General features: G+C 37.5%; 2 protein-coding genes across 2 annotated transcripts in view; one reads left to right on the top strand and one right to left on the bottom strand.

The window, feature by feature from the left end:
• The window catches only part of LOC103518117, a 34,456-nt gene that overhangs the window by 3,943 nt on the left and 4,256 nt on the right, over positions 1–26,257 (bottom strand). The window contains exon 2 of the mRNA XM_008483175.3: positions 10,223–10,289. The gene's annotated coding sequence lies outside the window, so the exon portion shown is untranslated. The remainder of the gene's footprint in view (positions 1–10,222; positions 10,290–26,257) is intronic.
• LOC103518105 (homeobox protein bagpipe-like) overlaps positions 12,159–26,257 on the top strand; it is a 64,549-nt gene continuing 50,450 nt past the window's right edge. The window contains exons 1-2 of the mRNA XM_008483165.3: positions 12,159–12,379; positions 16,024–16,082. Coding sequence (XP_008481387.1) covers positions 12,159–12,379; positions 16,024–16,082 — 280 coding nt within the window. The remainder of the gene's footprint in view (positions 12,380–16,023; positions 16,083–26,257) is intronic.

The following is a 26,257-nucleotide window of genomic DNA, read 5'->3' as shown; positions in this document are numbered from 1 at the left end:
TGTTCGTTTAGCAATGTATTCATTCAAAAATGTTTGACGGAATGATCAAAGATTGAAGGACAAACTGATTGGCTTTCGAAAGCAACAGGATGTGTTAAAGGTGAAAGAAAACTTTTGTGACAGCGTTATATCAAATACCTCAGTCAGTGAGGGAAGGGAATTTCGTTAAATGAATCGCTGCGATGTATGCCTCTCAATATAAAAAGTTCTGGTGAAATTTATAAACTTACCTGCCTACTCACTCCTGACAGTCTAGCTTGAAGATAAATACACAAGTTGGTACCTGATTTGAAATTCATTTGTCTGAAGGGGGAAAAAGATGAGCACAGCCGACCTAGATACACAGTTTTGTTTCTAGCTAGTAATCTTTTATAGTAAACAAGTTGCCATTGTTCAAGAGAGCATCTAAATATTTATAGCAAACCGTCTCAGTTCATAAGTCTGAACTTTGAGAGGTATTTGTGAGCTTATTAGAGTTCGCGTTAGAAAGAAGCTATCAGCCTACTCTCTAGCGCCTACTTACTTGGGACCCATAAAATTTACACGATTAGAGTCCCTTGCTTGTTCCACTTATTCATAATTCCATTACTTGCAGGATCCTCATGAACTATAAAATTTTAGTGGAGGTGTCACATTTACTACGTTCATTTCCTACATAATCTGATCCAGAGAATTCATAATGCTCATTTTTTGTATTGTTCAAGAATTGAAGTAGATACTTCAAGACGAGTAAAGACCATCCTTCTCAGATTAGTTCCAATCTTCCAAGTACCCATTATTTATTTAGACTCTATCAGGTACTTAGTTACTTACTTCTAAAACTTTGAATAAAATCAGTTCAGAGGAGTATTCCACAAACTCCTCGAGCAGAAAATATGGCAAACAATTTTATACGCGCGGAATGTGGAGTCGTTCGTGGAAATACCTCCTTCCTCCTTGGTATTGGTGTAACATGAATTTTGCTGCCCTGCACTGTGAACAATGTGAACATAAACGGTATTTCACCTCTTGCTCTATTTCTAAAACTTTGAATAAAATCAGTTCAGAGGAGTATTCCACAAACTCCTCGAGCAGAAAATATGGCAAACAATTTTATACGCGTGGAGTGTGGAGTCGTTCGTGGAAATACCTCCTTCCGCCTTGGTATTGGTGTAACATGAATTTTGCTGCCCTGCACTGTGAACATAAGCGGTATTTCACCTCTTGCGTAGAGAATTTAGTCACATCCACCAATGTTAGTGGAGATATCACTTTTACCATCGTATTTCAACAGCCAAGTATGCACATTCAGCACCGTGCAAAGTACCCAAGTACGCATGTCAGTAAGGGAGAGACTGGGACAAATCTACCCTTCTTTGTTGAACTTTACGTGAGAACATTCTCTAAACATGAAGCAGTGTACAATTTTAATAGCATCCTCACATACATACTCAATAGTAGATGCATAGTCCTGTGGCCTCATGGCTCAGAATGTACTAGTCTACCTTTGTATTTGAAGCAGATAATAATGTGATGTATAAATAATATTATTAAGTATAATATGTACTTTTAGTTCTACACATTTAGAAAACATAAGAAAATGAAATGCATATTGTGTACCTACATGCACTTGTGCGGCTCTTGCAAAACATGCCAGAATAGTTCGATCAATGCGGCGATGTCCCTCCAGGGTACATAGATTATGCATTGCCATAAATCATGAGAAAGTTAAGAATAGTTTTACCTTTATCTTCCTCTAAAAAAACTAGAGCGAATTTATACAAAAGAAGAGTTTATAAAAATAAAACCTGAACAGATACACAAGTGGCCTATTTGTACCAACTAGCAACAACAGTAAGCAGAGCCATTGAAACAATTTGATTTTCACCCAATTTTGCGATAAAAACGCCCTGAATTGGATTCTACTAAAACTTAGGTCATGTCATCTGGTAAAAATTGGATCAGTCATCTAGTTGTCAAAGACAAAGGACATAATTGTACACTAAAAACGAACAAAATTGCTGCTGAACTTCATCTACACATTTAGAAAACATAAGAAAATGAAATGCATATTGTGTACCTACATGCACTTGTGCGGCTCTTGCAAAACATGCCAGAATAGGTCGATCAATGTGAAGATGTCCCTCCAGGGTAGATAGATCATGCATTGCCATAAATCATGAGAAAGTTAAGAATAGTTTTACCTTTATCTTCCTCTAAAAAAACTAGAGCGACTTTATACTAAAGAAGAGTTGATAGAAATAAAACCTGAACAGATACACAAGTGGCCTATTTGTACCAACTAGCAACAACAGTAAGCAGAGCCATTGAAACAATTTGATTTTCACCCAATTTTGCGATAGAAAATCCCTGAATTGGATTCTACTGAAACTTAGGTCATGTCATCTGGTAAAAACTAGATCAGTCATCTAGTTGTCAAAGACAAAGGACATAATTGTACACTAAAAATATGATTGGGTAGTCCTCATGCAATCGAGGTAAGTTCTAGGTATCCAGAGGAACAATTATGCTGCGACGTCTGAGTGCAATACAGTCTCATTCTGGTAGTATAAATCATAATTCATAATATTTTGCCTTAGCAATACTTTGGCGTTTGTGCTTCTAATCTTGGTAAAATTAACGAGACTATTGTTTTATTCAGGACAATCTTTTCATTTACCAATATTTTGTTAATTTGTGCTTTTCTCCATTGAAAACGTGTCCAACTAATGCTACGTAGAAGTCACAGCGCCAGTAGGTAATGATTTTTAGTCCAAGATCTATTTTTAGTGGATGTGTCAATTTCACCATGATTGAAATATTCACTTCACTGAAGAAAGAGGGGATGATTGGGTAGTCCTCATGCAATCGAGGTAAGTTCTAGGTATCCAGAGGAACAATTATGCTGCGACGTCTGAGTGCAATACAGACTCATTCTGGTAGTATAAATCATAATTCATAATATTTTGCCTTTGCAAGACTTTGGCGTTTGTGCTTCTAATCTTGGTAAAATTAACGAGACTATCGTTTTATTCAGGACAATCTTTTCATTTACCAATATTTTGTTAATTTGTGCTTTGCTCCATTGAAAATGTGTCCAACTAATGCTACGTAGCAGTCACAGCGCCAGTAGGTAATGATTTTTAGTCCAAGATCTATTTTTAATGGATGTGTCAATTTCACCATGATTGAAATATTCACTTCACTGAAGAAAGAGAAGCAGGGATAAAGAGAAAGAAAGAGGGGAGAGAGAAAGAAGAGAGAGAGAGGAAGAAAGAGACAGAGAAAGCTAGGGAAGCAGGGATAAAGAGAAAGAAAGAGGGGAGAGAGAAAGAAGAGAGAGAGAGGAAGAAAGAGACAGAGAAAGCTAGGGAAGCAGGGATAAAGAGAAAGAAAGAGGGGAGAGAGAAAGAAGAGAGAGAGAGGAAGAAAGAGACAGAGAAAGCTAGGGAAGCAGGGATAAAGAGAAAGAAAGAGGGGAGAGAGAAAGAAGAGAGAGAGAGAGGAAGAAAGAGACAGAGAATGCTAGGGAAGCAGGGATAAAGAGAAAGAAGAGAGAGAGAGGAAGAAAGAGACAGAGAAAGCTAGGGAAGCAGGGATAAAGAGAAAGAAAGAGGGGAGAGAAAGAAGAGAGAGAGAAGGAAAGAGACAGAGAAAGCTAGGAAAGGAGGGACAAATAGTAAGAGAGGGAAAGAGAGAGAGAGAACGAAAGAGACAAATAAAGCTAGGAAAGGAGGCGCAAAGAGAAAGAGAGAAAGAGAAAGAAGGAAAAAGACAAATAAAGCTAGGAAAGAAGGGATAAAGAGAAAGAAAGAGGGTAGAGAGAAGAGAGGAAAGGAGGGACAAAGAGAAAGAGAGGAGAGTCAGAGGGTACAGAATGGAAGGAAGAAATAAAGCAGAGGACACGATGTTTGAAGTCAGGACATTTAGTTTAGCATTATTTGATTTTCATTTGGCATTATTTGATTTGACTTAAGCCGGATATCATTCACTCTCCATTGAACTCAAATACGTTTCCTTCAACTTCCTAACCCCTTCAGCACTCAACCACAGGACACAACCTAACCTTATCCTATGCTGCTTTGCTTTCCGAGGCCGTGAGATAGACATGGCACCTATCTCACGGTGTTGGAAGAATTAGGGGTTAGTTAGGGCTCAGAAATTTGTTCAAATTTTAACAAGTTTTCATTAAAAACAAATAAATCAAATTAAAAATAAATACATAATAATAAAATTAAAACTCCCTCTAACCCTTCTTGTTCGCAGATTGACTGAAGTTCAGCGGTCCCCAAATGTGTCTGCCGGGCCTCCTCACGCTCCTCCTGGTGCTCAGCGGTTCCCAAATCCGGGGGACGAGGCCCCAGCTGTCCCCGTGTCCGTTCAACTCGATGTGTTCGTGTAAGAGTTCGGACGTCAGCTGTATTTCGGTCCCGTTTGCCAAGTTTCCGAACTTGGCTGCGGGGGGCGGAGGTGAGGATTCTTCTTTCATAATGCCAATTAGGAGGGTGGGGATTTTTCAAGAGGTTTAATAGAGGGAACTGCAATATCTAAGGTCTTATCGTCCCTAAACCGACAGGATAGGAGAAAGCCGAATATTATCCGGTCAGGATAAAAACCGCCCCTCGGCCTAGCGCTTACAAGTCAGACGGGCTACCAACCAAGCTATTATTATTATGTTAAGGCGGTCTCTTCCTGATGTGCCGCGTCCATTTTAGTTTAGAACTATTGCACTGCCTTTACACATGGTTATTGGCTCTCCCCCATTTCAAACACTCCTGATCCTCTTGCGAATATCAGGAGTGGCAGGCCTAACATACCCGACCTTTAAATAAGGGGTAGATTTCAGGATTCACCAGTAATAAACATAATTTTGTTGCCTCATGAACTGATGATTAAAGTAATAAATGTATTCTTGCTTTTAATTATAGGTAGGTACCTGAATCCCAATCAGTGCAGTTGGTTAAGGTTCATCGTCGAGTCACCGAAGTCCATGGACACACCATGATCCATCATGAAGTCAAATCCAAGGATACAGTCGTCTACAATATATCAGGAGTGGCAGGCCTAACATACCCGACCTTTAAATAAGGGGTAGATTTCAGGATTCACCAGTAATAAACATAATTTTGTTGCCTGATGAACTGATGATTAAAGTAATAAATGTATTGTTGCTTTTAATTATAGGTAGGTACCTGAACCCCAATCAGTGCAGTTGGTTAAGGCATTTGGTTACTAACCATGTGGATTTTGATTCGAATCCCAGCATTGACATAACTCGTACACAAGTTGGATTTCTCCCTCTTCCTGCTATAGGATTGGAATACATATGTGTAAATTTCCAAACACAGTGCCACTCTGATTTCTCCTTAGCGCCGAGTCTAGTTTGATAAATATTTCGAATCTAGAACCTCGGGCGAACTTCATAGCAGAAGAAATAAAAGAAACTTCTTCTTGAAATGTTTACCAAACCTCTCATTATCTCCACTATTAATATCAAATACTTTTCAAAATGCTGGTGTAGAGACTTCTTCTTGAAATGTTTACCAAACCTCTCATTATCTCCACTATTAATATCAAATACTTTTCAAAATGCTGGTGTAGAGTAGTTGCATCGTCACCTCGATCTCGCCATACACACGTGATTGTTCACCGGTTGCTGTCTTCAGGGTGTACTTGTCGGGATTCTTCAGGTCTGTCTCAGCCAGGATGTCACGTTTCAGTATTGATCTGACGGCAGCAGTGTCGATGAGAATGTTACAATCTCGTTGGTTCACTTTTCCACGAATGATTAGGCTGTCATACATGCCACGCACACTATGGACATGAATGTTCTCTGGGCAATTTGACGGTTGAACTTGCCCACTCTCCACAGGAATGACTGTGTCTGTCTCTGGCTTGCACTTCTCCTCCGCGTCGCTACGCCGCTCTACTGGTGTGTGTACAGTTTGTGTCTGGAACGTTTAATACCTGGTGTTAGTGTGGCGTGATCCGGTACTTACAAATGTTAAAGTTATTTTTTTTTTTTGGAAACCTTACAATATAGGTACCAACTTGAAGATAGAGATCGGCAATAAATAAAGTATTGTCTGGGGAACTCAGAAGATGCACTGAAGCTTGTATTGGGAGCAAGTTGCAAGAGAAAACACTTTATATTAGTTGATATTAACACTATGCAGAAAATGGCGTCTTTGACTTTTGCAATTTTTATACAAATGGACTGTGCTCAATGTCTTTACTCTCAAATGACTAAAGTTCTTGAAGCAGAACAACAGGAACACCTGTTCGTTTAGCAATGTATTCATTCAAATGTTTGACGGAATGATCAAAGATTGAAGGACAAACTGATTGGCTTTCGAAAGCAACAGGATGTGTTAAAGGTGAAAGAAAACTTTTGTGACAGCGTTATATCAAATACCTCAGTCAGTGTGCTCAATGTCTTTACCCTCAAATGACTAAAGTTCTTGAAGCAGAACAACAGGAACACCTGTTCGTTTAGCAATGTATTCATTCAAAAATGTTTGACGGAATGATCAAAGATTGAAGGACAAACTAATTGGCTTTCGAAGGCAACAGGATGTGTTAAAGGTGAAAGAAAACTTTTGTGACAGCGTCATATCAAATACCTCAGTCAGCGAGGGAAGGGAATTTCGTTAAATGAATCGCTGCGATGTATGCCTCTCAATATAAAAAGTTCTGGTGAAATTTATAAACTTACCTGCCTACTCACTCCTGACAGTCTAGCTTGAAGATAAATACACAAGTTGGTACCTGATTTGAAATTCATTTGTCTGAAGGGGGAAAAAGATGAGCACAGCCGACCTAGATACACAGTTTTGTTTCTAGCTAGTAATCTTTTATAGTAAACAAGTTGCCATTGTTCAAGAGAGCATCTAAATATTTATAGCAAACCGTCTCAGTTCATAAGTCTGAACTTTGAGAGGTATTTGTGAGCTTATTAGAGTTCGCGTTAGAAAGAAGCTATCAGCCTACTCTCTAGCGCCTACTTACAAAATTTCTGAACTCTACCTATTTGCCTTAACGTTCTATGGCCGAGGGGCTAAAAGAGAATATTCGAGGGTACTGTCTACTCACATTAGTTGAGAGAGTGTAGAATTGAGACTGTTTTGAGAGTATACCAAGACAACTATTTCTAAAACTTTGAATAAAATCAGTTCAGAGGAGTATTCCACAAACTCCTCGAGCAGAAAATATGGCAAACAATTTTATACGCGCGGAGTGTGGAGTCGTTCGTGGAAACAGGTCCTTCCTGAAAGAGGGGGAGAGAGAGAGCCTTTTATCCAGAGCACATAGAAAAGTCTCTTCCTCTATAATACTAATAATAAATATTGCACACTGCAGTTTCCATATAGAGAAAACTAATGCATTTCTCTTAACAAGTGTAAAGATCAGAACGAGTTATTAGCCCTTGAAAGTCGAGTTTCAAGAATTGAAGTAGATACTTCAAGACGAGTAAAGACCATCCTTCTCAGATTAGTTCCAATCTTCCAAGTACCCATTATTTATTTAAACTCTATCAGGTACTTAGTTACTTACATTATAGATGATTATAGCATGACCCCATCATAGTATGTCAGAATATTGACCCATGAACATTATCTCACCATGCCCCACGAGGTACTTCGCACAACCATCTGACATGCTAATCTGTCAGTTGAAAATATTTTAAAGGAAAAAAAAAAAGTTTATAATCCCTCAACAAAAGTATTTGAAATTCCTTAAAAGTATATGGAATCAACTTGAGCTGCCAGGCAGATTACCTGCATCTACAGAAATACATCTTTGGTTTTGTAAAAATTGTTGTTATGGTTTGATGGCATTGAATATGGTCTTTATCTCGACTTATTTGTCTGAACTTACAGCCCACTTGAAATTTTTGTATGGACATCAAAGGATATCTAGCGTTCAGGACTCCTTCTGACTGCAGTATCCTTCATGAACCAATCTACCAGCCTAAACCATCATGACCGCTCTATCCTAGTACAGGGCTTATCAACCCGCGGGCCGAGAAGTACCTTTCTACATAGCATCTGGTACGCATAAACATGGAAGTTGGAGAGTCCTGATTTCAAGATTCACGATTGTAACTAGTTCTGTTTGAATTCTACCAGGTTGCGCTACCAGTATCATTTTTGATTTTACTTCTCGAGGCTTCACGTTCTTAGTTCATACATGATACATACATAGCTAAATACTCTCTCTAGACGCGTTCTGTAACAATATTTTTAAATATAAATTACAAATTTTTTTCCTTATATATAGAATAGAATATACCCTGCTTATGCTGCCAGAATGAGACTGAAAAGTCCCTTTACTCCCGCAGTCTAAGCAAGGTCTCAAGTATTTGGTACAATATTTTTAAATATAAATTACAAATTTTTAAATAGACCCTTGCTTAAATTAAAAAAAAAGGATATGTAGTGGTCGTCCTATGGTCCTGAGCCTCCCTGAAGATCTCAACGCCTCCGCGCGCTGTTATTGAAATACTCGCCTCTTATCACTACTCAACCATCACGCCTGGACACTGCAACATGCTACATACCATCCTCTCCTGTCAATTAGTAGATTCACCTAATTCCACGAACCGTATATAAACTGTACCCAGCTACACACACACATACGGACACAGTATTAGTTCCCTCACTTGGTACATTGTAAGTACATGTTGCTTGCAGTGTTTGCAGAATATGTGCATCCTGTAGGTAGCTCAGCTTCGGAACCCCGTTGGGAAATTCCTTGCGTAATGTTTAAATTATGGCGAAATACACCGTGTAAAACGATTTCAAGGTATTTCTTCCAGCCTTTGACCCCCCAGATGTTCATGACAAAATTCACAATGTTCGTGAGGTTTGAAAATAAATTTGAGCCTCTATGGTCTGTGGTATACCGAAATCGTTGCAAATAGTGTTTCTTGTCAGAAAAATACATTACTTTCCTTATTATAGGATAAGGAAAGTAACAAGAAGAATCAGTACAATTTGCTATTGAGACCTGCAACAGTAGTTCTTTGAAATATTTGCAAAGAAAGTAAAAATTGAGAAAATTTTCACGCATTCACCAAAATAATACGTACATGCATCGAGCATTTTTTGTTGACTATCAGAGTCGAAGTCAGGACCTTCTCCACGTAGGCACGTAGCTAGTAGATGAAAAGCTCAGGTCGTACTGCAAATAATTGATCAGCTTTGATTGACCCATATCTTGAGATTACTAGCCACCAAGCATGTTCAACTTTTCAAATTTGACATCCTATTTGAAATCTCTCCCTTAGGGTCTCCACAGCAACTAATCAGAGATGAGTGGACAGAACTGACGGGTACATGGTTGCCATGACAATAAAATTAGAAAGTGGACTCTTTAGTCCCTGATATAATACTCTACTACGGTAAGGTAGATTTTTGGGGCTGTTTGAGGGGCTGACGAAAAACGCTGACCCCGTCTGTACACGGGAAAAGGCGAGGGAGAAGGAGAAGAAGACTGTAAGGTAGATTTTACCGATCTCCGAGCTGCATTTTGAGAGATGCAAGCCAAACCTCACCAACCATCAATCTGTGTGTTAGAGATGCAGTTGTGCATATTAAAGTTTTATTCGTGTCTGTAATACAGTGGGTGGATAGGAAGGCAAAGACTCTCGGAGACTCCCACACTCACGTGAGAAATTTGTAGATTTTATAAAAAATAATATAATTCTGATCGATGCAACAACTTTACCCCTTCCTGGGATATGGCAAAATGAATATTCTCTATTTACTAGTAGAGTGTATAAGAGTCTGAATATGTACGTGTACCTAATTATTATTAGGTATATTCGTAACTTTGCATCTAGGATTCTGAGATCCAATGATACCCAAGTTGCATGGCACATGAATATTAAGATATACGTAGCGAGCAGATTATTATAGCCATGTTGCCAAGTGAATTTTTGAGTCACACTTCTCAGTTCCGGTGTACTTAAACCCCACCTACCTAATGGTCTCGGACTTTATAACCTAAAGATAACGAATAGACGGTAAATGCTCAATGGTTTTAAATTGTTTCCTAAGATTTGCGTTCACTAGATAAACGCAATTTGTGATCAAAATTAGGTAACTACCACAAGTAGTTATAAGCTTGTATTGGTACAAGATATTATACATGGGCTCAGCCCGTTGATTAGTTTAAAATTAAAGATATTTGTCACTTTCTAGTAATATTGTACAACAAAGAAAGTCATAAATGTTCTTACCTTATAGCTTTTGTCAGCGTCGTAAATCGAATGACATGATGTTTAGTAGAATCCTTGGGTGAGAGATCTGCAATCAAGAAAAACAATTTTTTTTCCAAAATGAAGATAATATTATTTTGAAAACTAGTAATGCATATTAGCTATTAGAAAGTAGGTACGTAGGTACCTACTAAAAGATGAGACAGCAATGATAGAACTAGCATAAAGGCATACATCACGATCTACAACTTTGATCATACCTCAAACCATTTTAAATAGATTCTGTTCCAAGTTCTAATTCGTACTAAAAGATGAGACAGCAATGATAGAACTAGCATAAAGGCATACATCACGATCTACAACTTTGATCATACCTCAAACCATTTTAAATATATTTTGTTCTGAAATAACTTCATACTTATTACTGTCGTTTAGGAAGATGAATAGTTACCCTATTCCAATGACAAGAATTCGAAACCTATTGGGGACTTAAAAATTTTGTAAACCCCTTTAAAAATGTTTATCTAACTGGAAAGAAATTCCAATTATTTCTCTTTCGGATTCCTCGGAGATCCATTCAAGATTAGACAAGTGGTATGTCAACCTTCTATTAAGGATCATGATAATCCATCTCGGTTTATAGATTGGTTGGATCGGTCTACCTGAGGATCTAAGGAACCTATCTGTCTCATGTGACTTGGTTCATTTTATTCTCATGAGGGAAGGGATATGGCATGGAAGTAAACCTCTTTCTTTAGAGATTCTGGAATTGATAACAGGTACATGTTTATATTAAATAGTTTAAGGAATGTTTACAAGAATAATCTCAGTGGTTGGGAGTTACTCTCGTGTTATGACAACATAGTTAGTAGACAACATTGTAGGTACCCACTTTTTTTTTAAAAAAGGTAGATCATTGGTTTAATATTACCTACATCTTTTAATTTTATCTATTTAGAATTTAGAAACAGGAAAACCAGCTGCTCAGAAAGAGAAATATGTACTTATTAACAGATTGATCTTGATGTGAATCGCACCTATAGGGAGCACAACATGTTCCGTGACCGCTACTCAGTGAAGCAAACTCTCTGTAACATTATCCCCTCCTAAGAAAATTGTTCGTCCTCGAACAAGAACATTACAAATGAACAAACAAAGGAACAATCAAGCAACAAACAAAAGTACAAAAGTAAGTAACTAACAAAAGTAAATAAAACAATGTCACCTTAAAAAAAGACAGAAACATGAGATCAACTTCTTGAAAGAGACTCTGAATACTGGATATGGAAATTTCTCAAGGCCCTATTTGAACGTCAGGGTCAGGCAACTCAGACATAGAGGTCCTTATATATAGAATAGAATAGAATAGAATATACCCTGCTTATGCTGCCAGAATGAGACTGAAAAGTCCCTTTACTCCCGCAGTCTAAGCAAGGTCTTATAATATGTATTAGGTTAATTCATTATAGTTTTTATTTATGATTATTGGTTTTGCTTACAATGTATGAAGTGTGAGTTACACGGAGTCTATTTCATATATCATCTTTTGCTCAAGAAAATGTTAACAAGTTCCGGAGGTGAACTTTGTGCTGATCTTCTGAATGAATCTTTGTATTGTACGAGTAGATACCAAGTTATCATGGACAATCATTATGTCTCCACTGCTGGATTGCACTCTTCATCGAGTACTAAGAAAGACCGTGGTGGCTGAATTTTGCTCTACTTTGTTCCTTTAATTTAACGCAAAATTCTGTTTAAAAGGATCAATAAGTTGACTATCAATTTGTTTTATTTGCAGATATAAATAAAGTCCATAAGAGTGTAAATGTTGGATTGAACAAGGGACTAGTGTAGGGATCCCTACAGTGTTGATATGGAACTTCGTTTATAAGGGGCTTGTTGAGCGCTTTTATGTCCTCTTCCAGAGAAGAAATCATAGCTGCCATTTTATCATAGAATGATTTTGCCCCGCCTTCCTCACTCTTCTTACCACCATCCGACAGCTCGTTCCTCTTCTTACAATCTCTCCGGCTATGGCCTCTGGTGTTATAATGCCAACAATGATTTTCATCCTTCTCGTTCCGCCGGTCTGATGAAGAGTGGTGAATCGCCTCGTCGGAAAATGTCACTCGTCGAACTGGCAGGGCGGTGTGGGATGCCTGCTTCGCTGCCTCATAGGTAAGGGCATACGCTAGGGCCTCAGTTCACTTTCTACATCAAATTATGAGGTACATTCTATCTCTTCACATATGTAAGTACCATGCAGGGCCGTAGATCACAGCTTTGTGTTCAACTGTTTTGGTAGGCACATTCTATCTGTTCAGGTAGAGGTTGTTGTTGTTCCGTGTCCATGAGATAGGAAAGGCACCTATCTCACGGTGTTGGAAGGATTGGGGTTTAAACCCTTTGGACGCCTAGAAACAATATCTTTGCCCCTCAAGTAGTAGAGGCACTACTTGAATAACTAACAAAGTGAGTTCTGAGGTTTAGACCTACCATTTTTCAATTAGTTTGTCAGTCTCTTTTTCTTTCATCATAGCTCTTGACAGGTTAATGACAGAAATTTGGTAAAAATGTTCATTACGTGAACAAAATTTTGTTTATTATAATTTTGGCCCCTTTGGGCTTTAGAGGAGTGACTTCTACTGTTAGCACTTCAAATCGGAGCCATCGGATGTCCCCCATGAAATTGTTTGAGGGTAATCACCCCCAAGTTGAGAACTGTTCTCCTAGTCTGGCAGCTTTTACAAGAGACGGTGATTGATGTAAGTCTACGACAGGATATTGTCGATACCATGAATAAATTTCCAATGGAGACTTGATACTGTGAACTACTAGTTATACTTTAGTAGTTAGTTTTATTGAAGTAAATACATAGTTATAAAGAATTGGAGACTGGAGTTCAATGAGTCTTCTTTATTACCTTGGGAAAAAAGGAGCTAATTTTGCGGTAGGACAAAACGGCCGCGCTTTCAGGTATAAACTTTTCTAGATATGTCTGAACGTATGATAACCGAGCAAACGTGCCCTGACCTCGCTTATTGGTTATCTTCCAATATAAAGAGTCTATGCGTTCTCACAGACCACAGTAACTAACTACCTATTCTTGACAAGCCAGTCTTGAGTTCTCGACATGAGAGCAAAATATTTTCGGACTCTCTTCACTATTTAACTCCTCATTCCTTCATCTCACACAATATTAGCATAAAGTCTACTCAAAACACAGAATAGTCAAGTATATGTATACAGAATACCTCTGTGCTTGAAACAATGTGTTGTCTAGAATATTGAATTAGCATATAATTTTATTGCACAGGCGATTTTATACAGGGGGTCTTGTTGTCCAATTTGTATTGTGTCTGGAATTTCTGTCTATTGGACTAATTGGACATGGGTAAAGATGTGTCTGTATTTTGAGCCTCTATGGTCTGTGGTATACCGAAATCGTTGCAAATAGTGTTTCTTGTCAGAAAAATACATTACTTTCCTTATTATAGGATAAGGAAAGTAACAAGAAGAATCAGTACAATTTGCTATTGAGACCTGCAACAGTAGTTCTTTGAAATATTTGCAAAGAAAGTAAAAATTGAGAAAATTTTCACGCGTGTCTGTATGAGCTGTAGATAATTTCATTCCTACATTATACCCGTACAAGAATAGTGAGCATAGAAAAAGTACAGATCAGAAGTCAATGAGACCATATAAATTGAGTCACTTATTAAAGGGAGACAATATAGCTGTACCTATATCTGTCGGGAAAAGAAGAATCCTGAGCTTTGCTATTGAGACCTGCAACAGTAGTTCTTTGAAATATTTGCAAAGAAAGTAAAAATTGAGAAAATTTTCACGTATTCACCAAAATAATCGAGCAATTTTGTTGACTATCAGAGTCGAAGTCAGGACCTTCTCCACGTAGGCACGTAGCTAGTAGATGAAAAGCTCAGGTCGTACTGCAAATAATTGATCAGCTTTGATTGACCCATATCTTGAGATTACTAGCCACCAAGCATGTTCAACTTTTCAAATTTGACATCCTATTTGAAATCTCTCCCTTAGGGTCTCCACAGCAACTAATCCACATTACATTAGGTACCTACTTAAGAAGAGAGGACATACCTACATTGGCAGTTAGGCAGGCATAGCTAAAATCAGAACAATTTGTCTAAGAAAAACAACCAAACTGAACAAATTGTAACTTCAAATCCACACCAAACAATACTAGTTAACTCTCTAGGCACCTAGCTACCTCCAGGTCTACGGATAAATATACATAGCACATTACATTAGGTACCTACTTAAGAAGAGAGGACATACCTACATTGGCAGTTAGGCAGGCATAGCTAAAATCAGAACAATTTGTCTCAGGAAAATAACCAAACTGAACAAATTGTAATTTCAAATCCACACCAAACAATACTAGTTAACTCTCTAGGCACCTATCTACCTCCAGATCTACGGATAAATATACATAGTAGGTACCTACCTGTTGGCTATCACAGAAAAATATTGCCCAAGTCTGGGCTCGAATGGATAAATAAATAAATAATTGATGACTATTAAACTTTTCATTCAAAGCAACATAAGATGTGTGGGGCTGAAGACAGTGGTGTATGAGAGGGGGCATGAGATCCCTTTTATATATCCAAAGCCAGCCACTCAGACCGTCTGAAAGACCCAGTTTCTGTGACTGTCGTAACCTGTGTGGCGGAAAACTCTCGAGACCACAGTCTGCCAAATCGTCTGAGTGTGAGTGGCAGCATTAAACTTTTCATTCAAAGCAACATAAGATGTGTGGGGCTGAAGACAGTGGTGTATGAGAGGGGGCATGAGATCCCTTTTATATATCTAAAGCCAGCCACTCAGACCGTCTGAAAGACCCAGTTTCTGTGACTGTCGTAACCTGTGTGGCGGAAAACGCTTGAGACCACAGTCTGCCAAATGGTCTGAGTGTGAGTGGCAGGATGTAATTCATAGTCAGCTTGTCTCTTCTTAGTTTAAGTGAAGGGATTCCGGACTCGACATATAAACTAGGGATAGGACTGGTGCGAAATGCCCCTGTAGCTATTGCTCTACTTTGTTCCTTTAATTTAACGCAAAATTCTGTTTAAAAAGATCAATTGACTATCAATTTGTTTTATTTGCAGATATGAATAAAGTCCATAAGAGTGTAAATGTTGGATTGAACAAGGGACTAGTAGGGATCCCTACAGTGTTGATATGGAACACAAAGTACTCGAGTCTTCGTTTATAAGGATATTTTGTACACTGAAGAGTTGAATTGGAATTCCTTGTCGTAGTAAGGAACTTAAATGCGTTAGCCTGTAAGAGGAGGTATTCCTAGCCTTATTAGGCTTATCAGTCATGAGATTAGGATCACTACACGAATATATTTTGCCGCTTAATCCTCGAGTGGACAGAACTGACGGGTACATGGTTGCCATGACAATAAAATTAGAAAGTGGACTCTTTAGTCCCTGATATAATACTCTACTACGATAAGGTAGATTTTTTGGGCTGTTTGAGGGGCTGACGAAAAACGCTGACCCCGTCTGTACAGAATTCTTGGCAAGGGAAATGTGCCTATATGGAACTTCCTCGTGTGGTGTGTGGGTTCAGATGATGTATTCACTGAGCTCTGAGTGTCACACTCGAGTTTATTGTTATTCAATTAGGATAGGTTCCACGTTGAAAGTTTGCTTTCATTGAAGTATAAACTTTCATGTATGACTTTTTAATCAAGACGCTTGTGACGGGGAAAGAATCAAGTGAGAGGCAAACCTTTCAACTACTATAACAACCCTTTTGCCACCTTGCCTTTTCAGCTTGGATAACAGTAGCTCCCCTCGTATCCTTACGAATGTGAGTTTACAGAAAGAATCAAGTGAGAGGCAAACCTTTCAACTACTATAACAACCCTTTTGCCACCTTGCCTTTTCAGCTTGGATAACAGTAGCTCCTCTCTTATCCTTACGAATGTGAGTTTACCCCGAAATTACCAATAAAACGATATTTCCTAGACGGTGATGAACATGACTATTATTTCAAATTTTCCATGTAGTTGAGTTTACCCCGAAATTACCAATAAAACGATATTTCCTAGACGGTCATGAACATGACTATTATTTCCATGTAAACTTGTAATGAGATATCACACATTCGGCTAATAATGCCAACTTATTGGTAACTAAAGCTATAAGCTAATGATTGATAATTGACTTAAGGTAATGAGGTAGTAATGATTTATTCTTATTTTGTACACTGAAGAGTTGAATTGGAATTCCTTGTCGTAGTAAGGAACTTAAATGCGTTAGCCTGTACGAGGAGGTATTCTTAGCTTTATTAGGCTTATCAGTCATGAGATTAGGATCACAACACGAATATATTTTGCCGCTTAATCCTGAGAATTCTTTATCCTGCCCGAATAGAACTGAAAAGTCCTTTTTCGTCCCTGAAATAATGAGGGAAAAATTAATTCCCTAATTGTTCTTGGTTAGATCTCAAAGTATTTCAAATATTTGGCATACTGGTTCTATATGGTGATCTATATGGTGTCTCCTTGTCATAATGTGCCATAGCTCCACAATCTCCCCATGGAGTCAATGTGATGGAGCGGAGAATCTTAATCTTCCTTACTTAACATTGTAGAGCAGAGAACTCATCACATAACAAGTCCAATGGGCACGTCAAGTGAACGCTCACATATTAAATTCCTGATTCTCGCAGACACTATCACTGTGAGCGCCATGAAAATGTCAACCTTTCAGCTCTGAACGACACACCTTACACTCCGCAAGGAAATTACACCACAAAATACCTTGGCCAACCTTATCTTGGTCGAATTCATAAACCATGATTCAACCCCATTAAAAAAACTCAAGATTAATATGGCTTATCAAAATGAAACATCTTTGAAGTTGTTCGCTCATTTGTAAATGTCAAACTGCAAGGAAAATTTGTACTATGTTGACTTTGATACACAGATATTCGTATGTATTGATAATTTAATAATAATTAGGTGTTTTGAGTTTCCTCGCCTTGGCCAACCTTATCTTGGTCGAATTCATAAACCATGATTCAACCCCATTAAAAAAACTCAAGATTAATATGGCTTATCAAAATGAAATATCTTTGAAGTTGTTCGCTCATTTGTAAATGTCAAACTGCAAGGAAAATTTGTACTATGTTGACTTTGGTGCACAGATATTCGTATGTATTGATAATTTAATAATAATTATGTGTTTTGAGTTTCCTCGCTTAGGTGTAGGTGATCTCTAAGCTCATAACTTTCAACATTGTCTCAACTTCTCATATACCTAAATCTTGCTTTGCAGGGCCCTATCTTCTTCAGTTTCTGCACCTACCTCAAAACGCACTGATTCATTGAACAACATGAGGTCAAGAACATGCACTTCAAATCGGAGCCATCGGATGTCCCCCATGAAATTGTTTGAGGGTAATCACCCCCAAGTTGAGAACTGTTCTCCTAGTCTGGCATCTTTTACAAGAGACGGTGATTGATGTAAGTCTACGACAGGATATTGTCGATACCATGAATAAATTTCCATTGGAAACTTGATACTCTTGATCAGTTTCCCTCCAAAGGAAAACGCAGAATACAAGTCCATAAAAGGAGTCAATAGAAACGAAACCAATATTGACTGTGTGAAAAGATCAGCAGTACAGTGTGAATAGGAAAGTACATGTTGTAAGTTGTAAGCATTAGTAGGAGCAATAAATCGAGCCAGTACGGTGCTACTGGAATATAATGGAAGCGGGGAACTGGTTTAATCTATTACTTTTAATTACCATACCAACCATCTCAATTAACCCTCGGTTTAACATACAAAGCTTCAATTTCTGAACGCCCTGTATCTACATATTCTATCTTTTGACAGTAGTAACTTTTATCATGATAATGTTTGGCTGATGAGGATTTTCAGATAAACTGTATTGAATTTATGAATGTTACAGGGAAAGAGATAAAAGAGTAAGGTCAGTAGAGATTCCCATTTACCTACTCCATTTTCACTGGATGTGCTTAACATATATGCTTACCGAATTATTTTTCCAATACAGAATAAACGAAGAGAGGGCGTATATTTTCAACTCCCCAAAATTAGTAATTATCAGTATAAGGGTTAATGGTAGGCAGGTAACTATTTAGTGTTTCAAAATACTGGTACCTGGTACCTATTTGAAACTCCTTGAAGTTGCTAGTTCTTTCCTTGTTTAACCTCTGTTTTAGGTTAGTGTACATAATGTGTGTTTAATGGGTTTGAATTTATGAATGTTACAGGGAAAGAGATAAAAGAGTAAGGTCAGTAGAGATTCCCATTTACCTACTCCATTTTCACTGGATGTGCTTGACATATATGCTTACCGAATTATTTTTCCAATACAGAATAAACGAAGAGAGGGCGTATATTTTCAACTCCTCAAAATTAGTAATTATCAGTATAAGGGTTAATGGTACGCAGGTAACTATTTAGTGTTTCAAAATACTGGTACCTATTTGAAACTCCTTGAAGTTGCTAGTTTTATTTTTCCAATACAGAATAAACGAAGAGAGGGCGTATATTTTCAACTCCTCAAAATTAGTAATTATCAGTATAAGGGTTAATGGTAGGCAGGTAACTATTTAGTGTTTCAAAATACTGGTACCTATTTGAAACTCCTTGAAGTTGCTAGTTTTTTTCCTTGTTTAACCTCTGTTTTAGGTTAGTGTACATAATGTGTGTTTAATGGGTTCACTTTGTGTAGTAAAATTCTTGGCCACATTGTAAATGGCAAATTAGGATTCAAGTTCAAGCCATTTTAAGCTACCTACAAAATTCGATAAAATCAAATAGGTAAAAAAGATAAGATACCTAATTGAATTTTCCTTCAAAATGCATAGTAGAACATCAATAGTAGTTGTTGCGTCAGAAGAACATAAGGAAGATGTCTACCGCCCTTGTGTATACTCTCACTCGTTACTGAGCTATGAAATAGTCACGTCTCTTAGAATTGGAAGGGAATCTGCACAAACACTATGATAGACAATCCAGTAAAGTAAAATACTTTCCATGCAGCAGTATTGACCTTCTGGTAAAAGGTTGAGACTGAAAGGGACTAATATGCAAGTTGTATTCACGATTTTTTTATTCCCCGTTCATAATCTCAGTGGGTGTCAAAGGAAAAGGCTAATTATTTTCAGGAAAAGAAAAAAGCAAATAAAATAATAATTCATTATAGTTTTTATTTATGATTATTGGTTTTGCTTACAATGTATGAAGTGTGAGTTACACGGAGTCTATTTCATATATCATCCTTTGCTCAAGAAAATGTTAACAAGTTCCGGAGGTGAACTTTGTGCTGATCTTCTGAATGAATCTTGCATTGTACGAGCAGATACCAAGTTATCATGGACAATCATTCTGTCTCCACTGCTGGATTGCACTCTTCATCGAGTACTAAGAAAGACCAGCCCAAAAACCCAAACCCTGAGAGATATGTTTCAGATTACAATACACTGATAGAGTTGGTGAATCCGTGATGTTCACTTGTTCTGAAGTGGAAGTTAGAGGTGTGGATTCCATTTTGCTCGGAGTTCAAAACTTCTCTTGGATGTGAAATATAATATCCAAGCTCACAGGTGATTATAACTCGACAGAAAGACCATAGACCGTACAAATTGAAATGGGAATTTTCTGTTGTGACGACTTTTAGAAGAATAAGGAAAAGTACGTAGTACGTAGGTACTAATAATAATTAGTTTTGAAACAACTTTTCAACTTGTTTAAAACATTTGAATTGAAAATGAAACAAAACTGAATGTAATTATTCTTGTGCAGTCAAGAAGGTACACAGGTTTTGGTGCAACAACAGTTGTACTCCTATGATTGTTCTTATGTAACACAACTTTGTTATTGTTTATTATTATTCGCGGTTGGTGGTCGGAATTATGCTAAGATTCTCTGCTTGTGTTCATTTGAGCTCAATATGGGTTTTTTATATTTCCAGAATGGATTAGGTGAAGTAATTAAACGTCTGTTGAGAATTCTAGACAGAGAAATCCGTCACAGGTCAAATGTACCATTAGTGGTGAACCAGAGTGTAGAAACATAGAATGGAAGGGTAGGAAGAATTCAAATAAGATTAAAAGTGGAGAATTAAAATGACTACATGATAACTCGACGATTTAGAACAAACGTAGCGCAATGTTAATCCTGTGCTTATGAGAACCAATAGGATTAGGCAGGAATTCCTACAGGACCCCGGTGAACTATTCCTCTTCTATCCACTGAAACAATACTCAATTTTCCCTTCCAAATCTATAGGTTCCCAAACGGTAAGAAACGAGAAGAGAGTGGAAAACCGGTTTTACGTCAGGGAACAAATATCACAGTGACTTTTCTTGTTTTGAAAAGTTTCGAGACACTTTTTAAAAGCATTATTATCATCATAGCATTTGACAATATCTGCTAATGTAGTTTAACGTTTGACCACAAGTCTACAACATCTGATAAGACTTTATGATCATACCATGCATTATAATACGGGTATGTGTACTAGGTCAATATTTTTCTGGAAAAAGTTGGACATAAGTAAATTGTTGGTCCACCTAGTTGCTGAGTTGGTGTCTGAATTTCTTGACGGAAGAGGCTTCAAATCAATGTTAATGTAATGTATCACTTCTTTTCCATAATTTTGCAATCAGCGGGCTTTAAGATGATAATTATTGCCAGCATTTTATGGATCATATAGTCCGTGTGGTAAAGATTGCATAGAAATAGTATTTATCGTTTATGGAGAATTGTACAAATGGTGATAAGTAGTCAATCTAGATTGGCATTCTTCACATTACAGTTTAGCCTGATCCTTCAAATGTTCTTTTATTTAATCCTTATGAGAAAATTGCATTAACAATATTCTTAAATTTCTTGAAATAGTAAGGCCATAACTACCAATATCTACATGTATTTTGAGACCTGATATAGTTGGGCCGTAGATTGCTAACATTCCAGATGTGAGTGTGCTAAATATGGAACATGGTGACACGAAAGGGTTCATTGTTGAGCAATACTGTTACACCTTTGTTTTGTTTTATATTGGAGTGACATTTTTTTACAACCTCAGCTGGGGACAAATTCTATAGGTAGAAGAAACATTGACAGCTCCTATACAAATCTTATGGCTCTTGTAGAATTGATCGTAAATCCAACAATCTCAGTATACAGGACAGAGGTGTTCTACATGTATATGACAGAGGTAATTTACAAGGGGGCGTACATAATTTTATTTCGAGAGATTTAAAACAATAAAAATTCGTTGTAGTACAATGGAATCAATAGATGTCACATCGGGCCTGTGTTGCCATTGTGACTTATTGGGAACATATTGGTGACTTTATTAGAAAACTAGAGTGTAGCCAATATGATTTACTGATTGGTGCTCGGACAAAGCACAATGGCTCAGCTAATTTCAATGGAACAGGGTACCCATACAGAGAGTTGCTTTGTACCTACATATATCCACTGACCCGCAAGGACCAGACCTTAATTAGGGTAAAAAATAGGTAATTTGTTCAAATAAAAATAACTAATACCATATTTTGATAAAAGTCATTAATTTTGACTTATTGGGAACATATTGGTGACTTTATTAGAAAACTAGAGTGTAGCCAATATGATTTACTGATTGGTGCTCGGACAAAGCACAATAGCTCAGCTAATTTCAATGAAACAGGGTACCCATACAGAGAGTTGCTTTGTACCTATATCCACTGACCCGCAAGGACCAGACCTTAATTAGGGTAAAAAATAGGTGCTTGTAATTTGTTCAAATAAAAATAACTAATACCATATTTTGATAAAAGTCAATAATTTCATTTGCCCAAATTAGGGACATTATGGAAACAAGCTTACATAATGTAAATTGTTTTTTGGTAAAACTTAGTAAATAATTAAATAAATTTTTAATTAACTTTAGAAAGGTGAACATAATCACCACTCAATGGTAAAAAAGGTTTTTTTTTATATGAATATTATCACGACTAAACTTGACAAACTTGACATAATGAGACAGAACCAGTTCATTTGCTAAGGTATCACAACTGAAGGCAAATTGCCACTTTAATATTATATTCATAGGAATATTATTTACTTATCTATGTGATCGTGTCACAAGAGTCGATTTGCCTAAAGAGTATATGGGTAGGTTAGGTTACTATGTTAATCGGCATTCCACAGGTCTCAAAGATATACCTAGATATCAAGGAGAGAGGCAACTGTTAGGATATCACGAACTGTTGTGATTACTGACAGTAGTGATTGACGAAAGGCTTTACAATTAGGCAATTGTAAATTTTTTTGCAGTCGGGATTAATGTCGCAAAAATGCAAAAAGGAAAATATTTCTTTAATAAGCTTCAAATAATTATACCTACTCTTGAGAGTCTTGAGCATTTTTGCAACATTGTGATTCGATTCTGCCCTAAAACTCTAGGCTAGTTGCGAGTTCAACACCACACAAAACACAAGATAGAAGATACCGATCTCATGTTCGAAAATTTGACCATTAAAACAGTGGACATCTGTGGTTTAGAAGTGGTAGGAAATGTCTCGTGTACTGAAGTCTTTTATTCTAATCCACAAGTTATTTATCAGTAAACATTAGGAGACTCAAATGCCGTAACGAGAGAGGCAACTGTTAGGATATCACGAACTGTTGTGATTACTGACAGTAGTGATTGACGAAAGGCTTTACAATTAGGCAATTGTAAAGTTTTTTGCAGTCGGTATTAATGTCGCAAAAATGCAATAAGGAAAATATTTCTTTAATAAGCTTCAAATAATAATACCTACTCTTGAGAGTCTTGAGCATTTTTGCAACATTTGTGATTCGATTCCGCCCTAAAACTCTAGGCTAGTTGCGAGTTCAACACCACACAAAACACAAGATAGAAGATACCGATCTCATGTACGAAAATTTGACCATTAAAACAGTGGACATCTATGGTTTAGAAGTGGTAGAAAATGTCTCGTGTACTGGAGTCTTGGAGTCTTTTACTCTAATCCACAAGTTATTTTTTTATCAGTAAACATTAGGAGACTCAAATGCCGTAATTGGCGAAACCCGGTATGGTAGTGAATAAAATAATATTGTAAAACAAAAAAGCGATCTGTTTTTCATTTTCCCCTATTGATAGAATTCTTTATCCTGCCCGAATAGAACTGAAAAGTCCTTTTTCGTCCCTGAAATAATGAGGGAAAAATTAATTCCCTAATTGTTCTTAGTCAGATCTCAAAGTATTTCAAATATTTGGCATACTGGTTGAGCTTGATAAATGCCTGGAGATCTATATGGTGTCTCCTTGTCATAATGTGCCATAGCTCCACAATCTCCCCATGCAGTCAATGTGATGGAGCGGAGAACTCAATGTTTCCAATTCAAAACCAGTTCAAAGTGAATGTTTACGTACAGGGTTTGCCTGTTAATCAGTTCTATCTGTGATTTCCAAAGAGAACCATACCATCTCTCCCAGCTTTGTACTTCTTCTTTTTTTCTTCGCCTTTTCCCGTGTACAGACTGGGTCGGCGTTTTTCGTCAGTCTCTCAATCAACCCTAAGCGGAGAATTCAATGTTTCCAATTCAAAACCAGTTCAAAGTGAATGTTTACGTACAGGGTTCGCCTGTTAATCAGTTCTATCTGTGATTTCCAAAGAGAACCATACCATCTCTCCCAGCTTTGTATTTCTTCTTTTTTTTTTCTTCGCCTTTTCCCGTGTACAGACTGGGTCGGCGTTTTTCGTCAGTCTCTCAATCAGCCCTAGCTAGGGTGATTGTTTTGGGCTTACACTTAGTTTTGGCTACAAATTTTACGAGTGGATGCCTTTTGCTCTCAACTTTTGCTATTTCTTTAGCAAGGGAAATTATGGTCTCTCCCAGCTTTATACCTAGGTAGATATTTCTCGGATGGAAGTTTAAAAGCGGACAAATTTTAAACCCATTTTATCTGGCGCTTTAGGACATTGGCTTCGATTGCTAGAAGAATATCAAGGGTTTGATCACATTATGATCTGATATTTGTACATTGCATAACATCCTAATAATTTCTTGACCCCGCCGGGAATCGAACCCGGGTCTCCCGCGTGCAAGGCGAGCGCAGTGATCACTACGCCATGGGAGCTGACCAAAAACGAGATATAGGTAGTATGTAAGTGATAAATGGATTGATGATTTCAAGAATAGACTCCAAAAGAGAGGAGTGTGTCAAATTATGTGACCACCTCTTTCCAATGCACCCTGTATGCAACCCAAGTTATAATATTATACTTAGTATTTATCAGAATTTTATCTAAATTTATGCACAAGAATGTGAATTTAATGTATTTGAAGCTTTGTACCTACAATATTTTATTGTAAGTACCTACCTCAGAATGTTCGAGGTACACCTCTACCTACCTCGAGGTACCTGGATGCTTCGCACAGTATTATTAGGAACATGCTTATTGAGAGGAAGGCAGGACGGTAATTTGTATCCTCAGTAAAACGTTCAAATGGTTCAACTAAACACATCTCATCAAGAACATTGCAGTCATCTTGATTTGACAACCAATGCTTGAGCTTTTGATAGGGTCAGTTTAGATATTGCAATTTATTTTATGTCTTTGGGATATAACTTACGTAGGCACATTACGTGTGAACCAAGGAGTCGTTGGAGAAGAGTTTTGCTGCAACCCCTCCCTCTGAAATTTAACCCCAGATAGATAGCTATACCACTGTAGATTAAAACTATTAATGAATAATAAAGTTTAAGGAGGACACAAACTGATGGATTGTTTGTCCACATCACTACGAACAATTTTATGTGGACACAAACCGTTGTCTCCGTTAGACGACCAGATCACTATGAACAATTTCAAGTGGACACAAACAGCTGTTGTCTTTGAGGACCGGGTCACTGAAACAATTCCAAGGGGACACCCTGTATACAAGGTATCAGTGATCGATCATAGGTGAGTTCTGGTATGTCATAAGCAACTCCTATATGTATAGCATACAAGGTACCCAATATGTTGGTACCGGCTGGGTGAAAGTTGAAGCCCAGGTATTGTAATCATGAGACTTGGAGTTGAAAACAAGTGGGAACTTTGTGAATTACCTGTAGGCTGGTTGGAATGTCGAAAAAATGACCAGTTGTAAGCAATTTTGAATCGTTGCAAGCTAGGATTCAAGGTAAAAGGGGATGCCTTTTTCCTTTATCTTATCCAAGATTGGACAAAACCAACTAATTTTGACCGAGAAAGTGTTGTTGTTGTTGTTTTCAAATGCTCAGAGTTGACGATTAGGTCATTTTCCCTCGTGCATCCCAATACTTTGCTACCAAGTTGTCGTTGTTTGAAAGGCCAGGACATATTAATAAATGTTCTGCGTTCAGAACATTGTTGGAAAAGAGAAAGTGTTGGTAAGGTTACTTATGGTTGTTACATCTTGATTACCTGAAGAAAAAAGTTTCGAGGTAGTTGAGGAGATAGAGGGAGAAGAGAGGAGGAGAGGAGAAAGAAAATTGTAAGGCTTTTTATTTTCCATCCAATCCTAGGTCCAAATAGCAAATCGCGGGAGAATTAGGAGAACAGATTTTGAGATGATTTTACGTCAGGGAGGAATTTGCTGATTCATCAGAAGACCACCCTAATCCGGGTCATGAACCCAGGACTGTCTGTGAGTCACCGTTCTGTGACACTGTTAGGGACAAACTTGTTACGCCATGCCCCACATGTCAATAACTATAAATAAGTTGTTAGAACTATTATTATATTACTACCATTATAAAAAAAAAAAACGCTGATTAGATAAATCATTTTTTTATTTGTGGGGTTTTGGCTCTTCGGTACTACTTGGGTATCATGTCACTCAGGTCAATAGAAAAGATACTGAGTGGTGTACTAAAATTGTAGACGTTTTCTCTCCAAATTTCACTAACCTCTGGCTACTATATACCCATCTTTTAAAGCATGTCCTAAAAACAGCTAAAATGACATAAGAAATCGTTTACTCATATTATAACAGTGGG

Source organism: Diaphorina citri, unplaced genomic scaffold (assembly GCF_000475195.1).
Source record: "Diaphorina citri unplaced genomic scaffold, Diaci psyllid genome assembly version 1.1 scaffold58, whole genome shotgun sequence".
Classification (NCBI taxonomy): domain Eukaryota; kingdom Metazoa; phylum Arthropoda; class Insecta; order Hemiptera; family Psyllidae; genus Diaphorina; species Diaphorina citri.
Note: the sequence above shows the minus strand (reverse complement) of the source record. Positions and strands in the feature narration are given on the sequence as shown.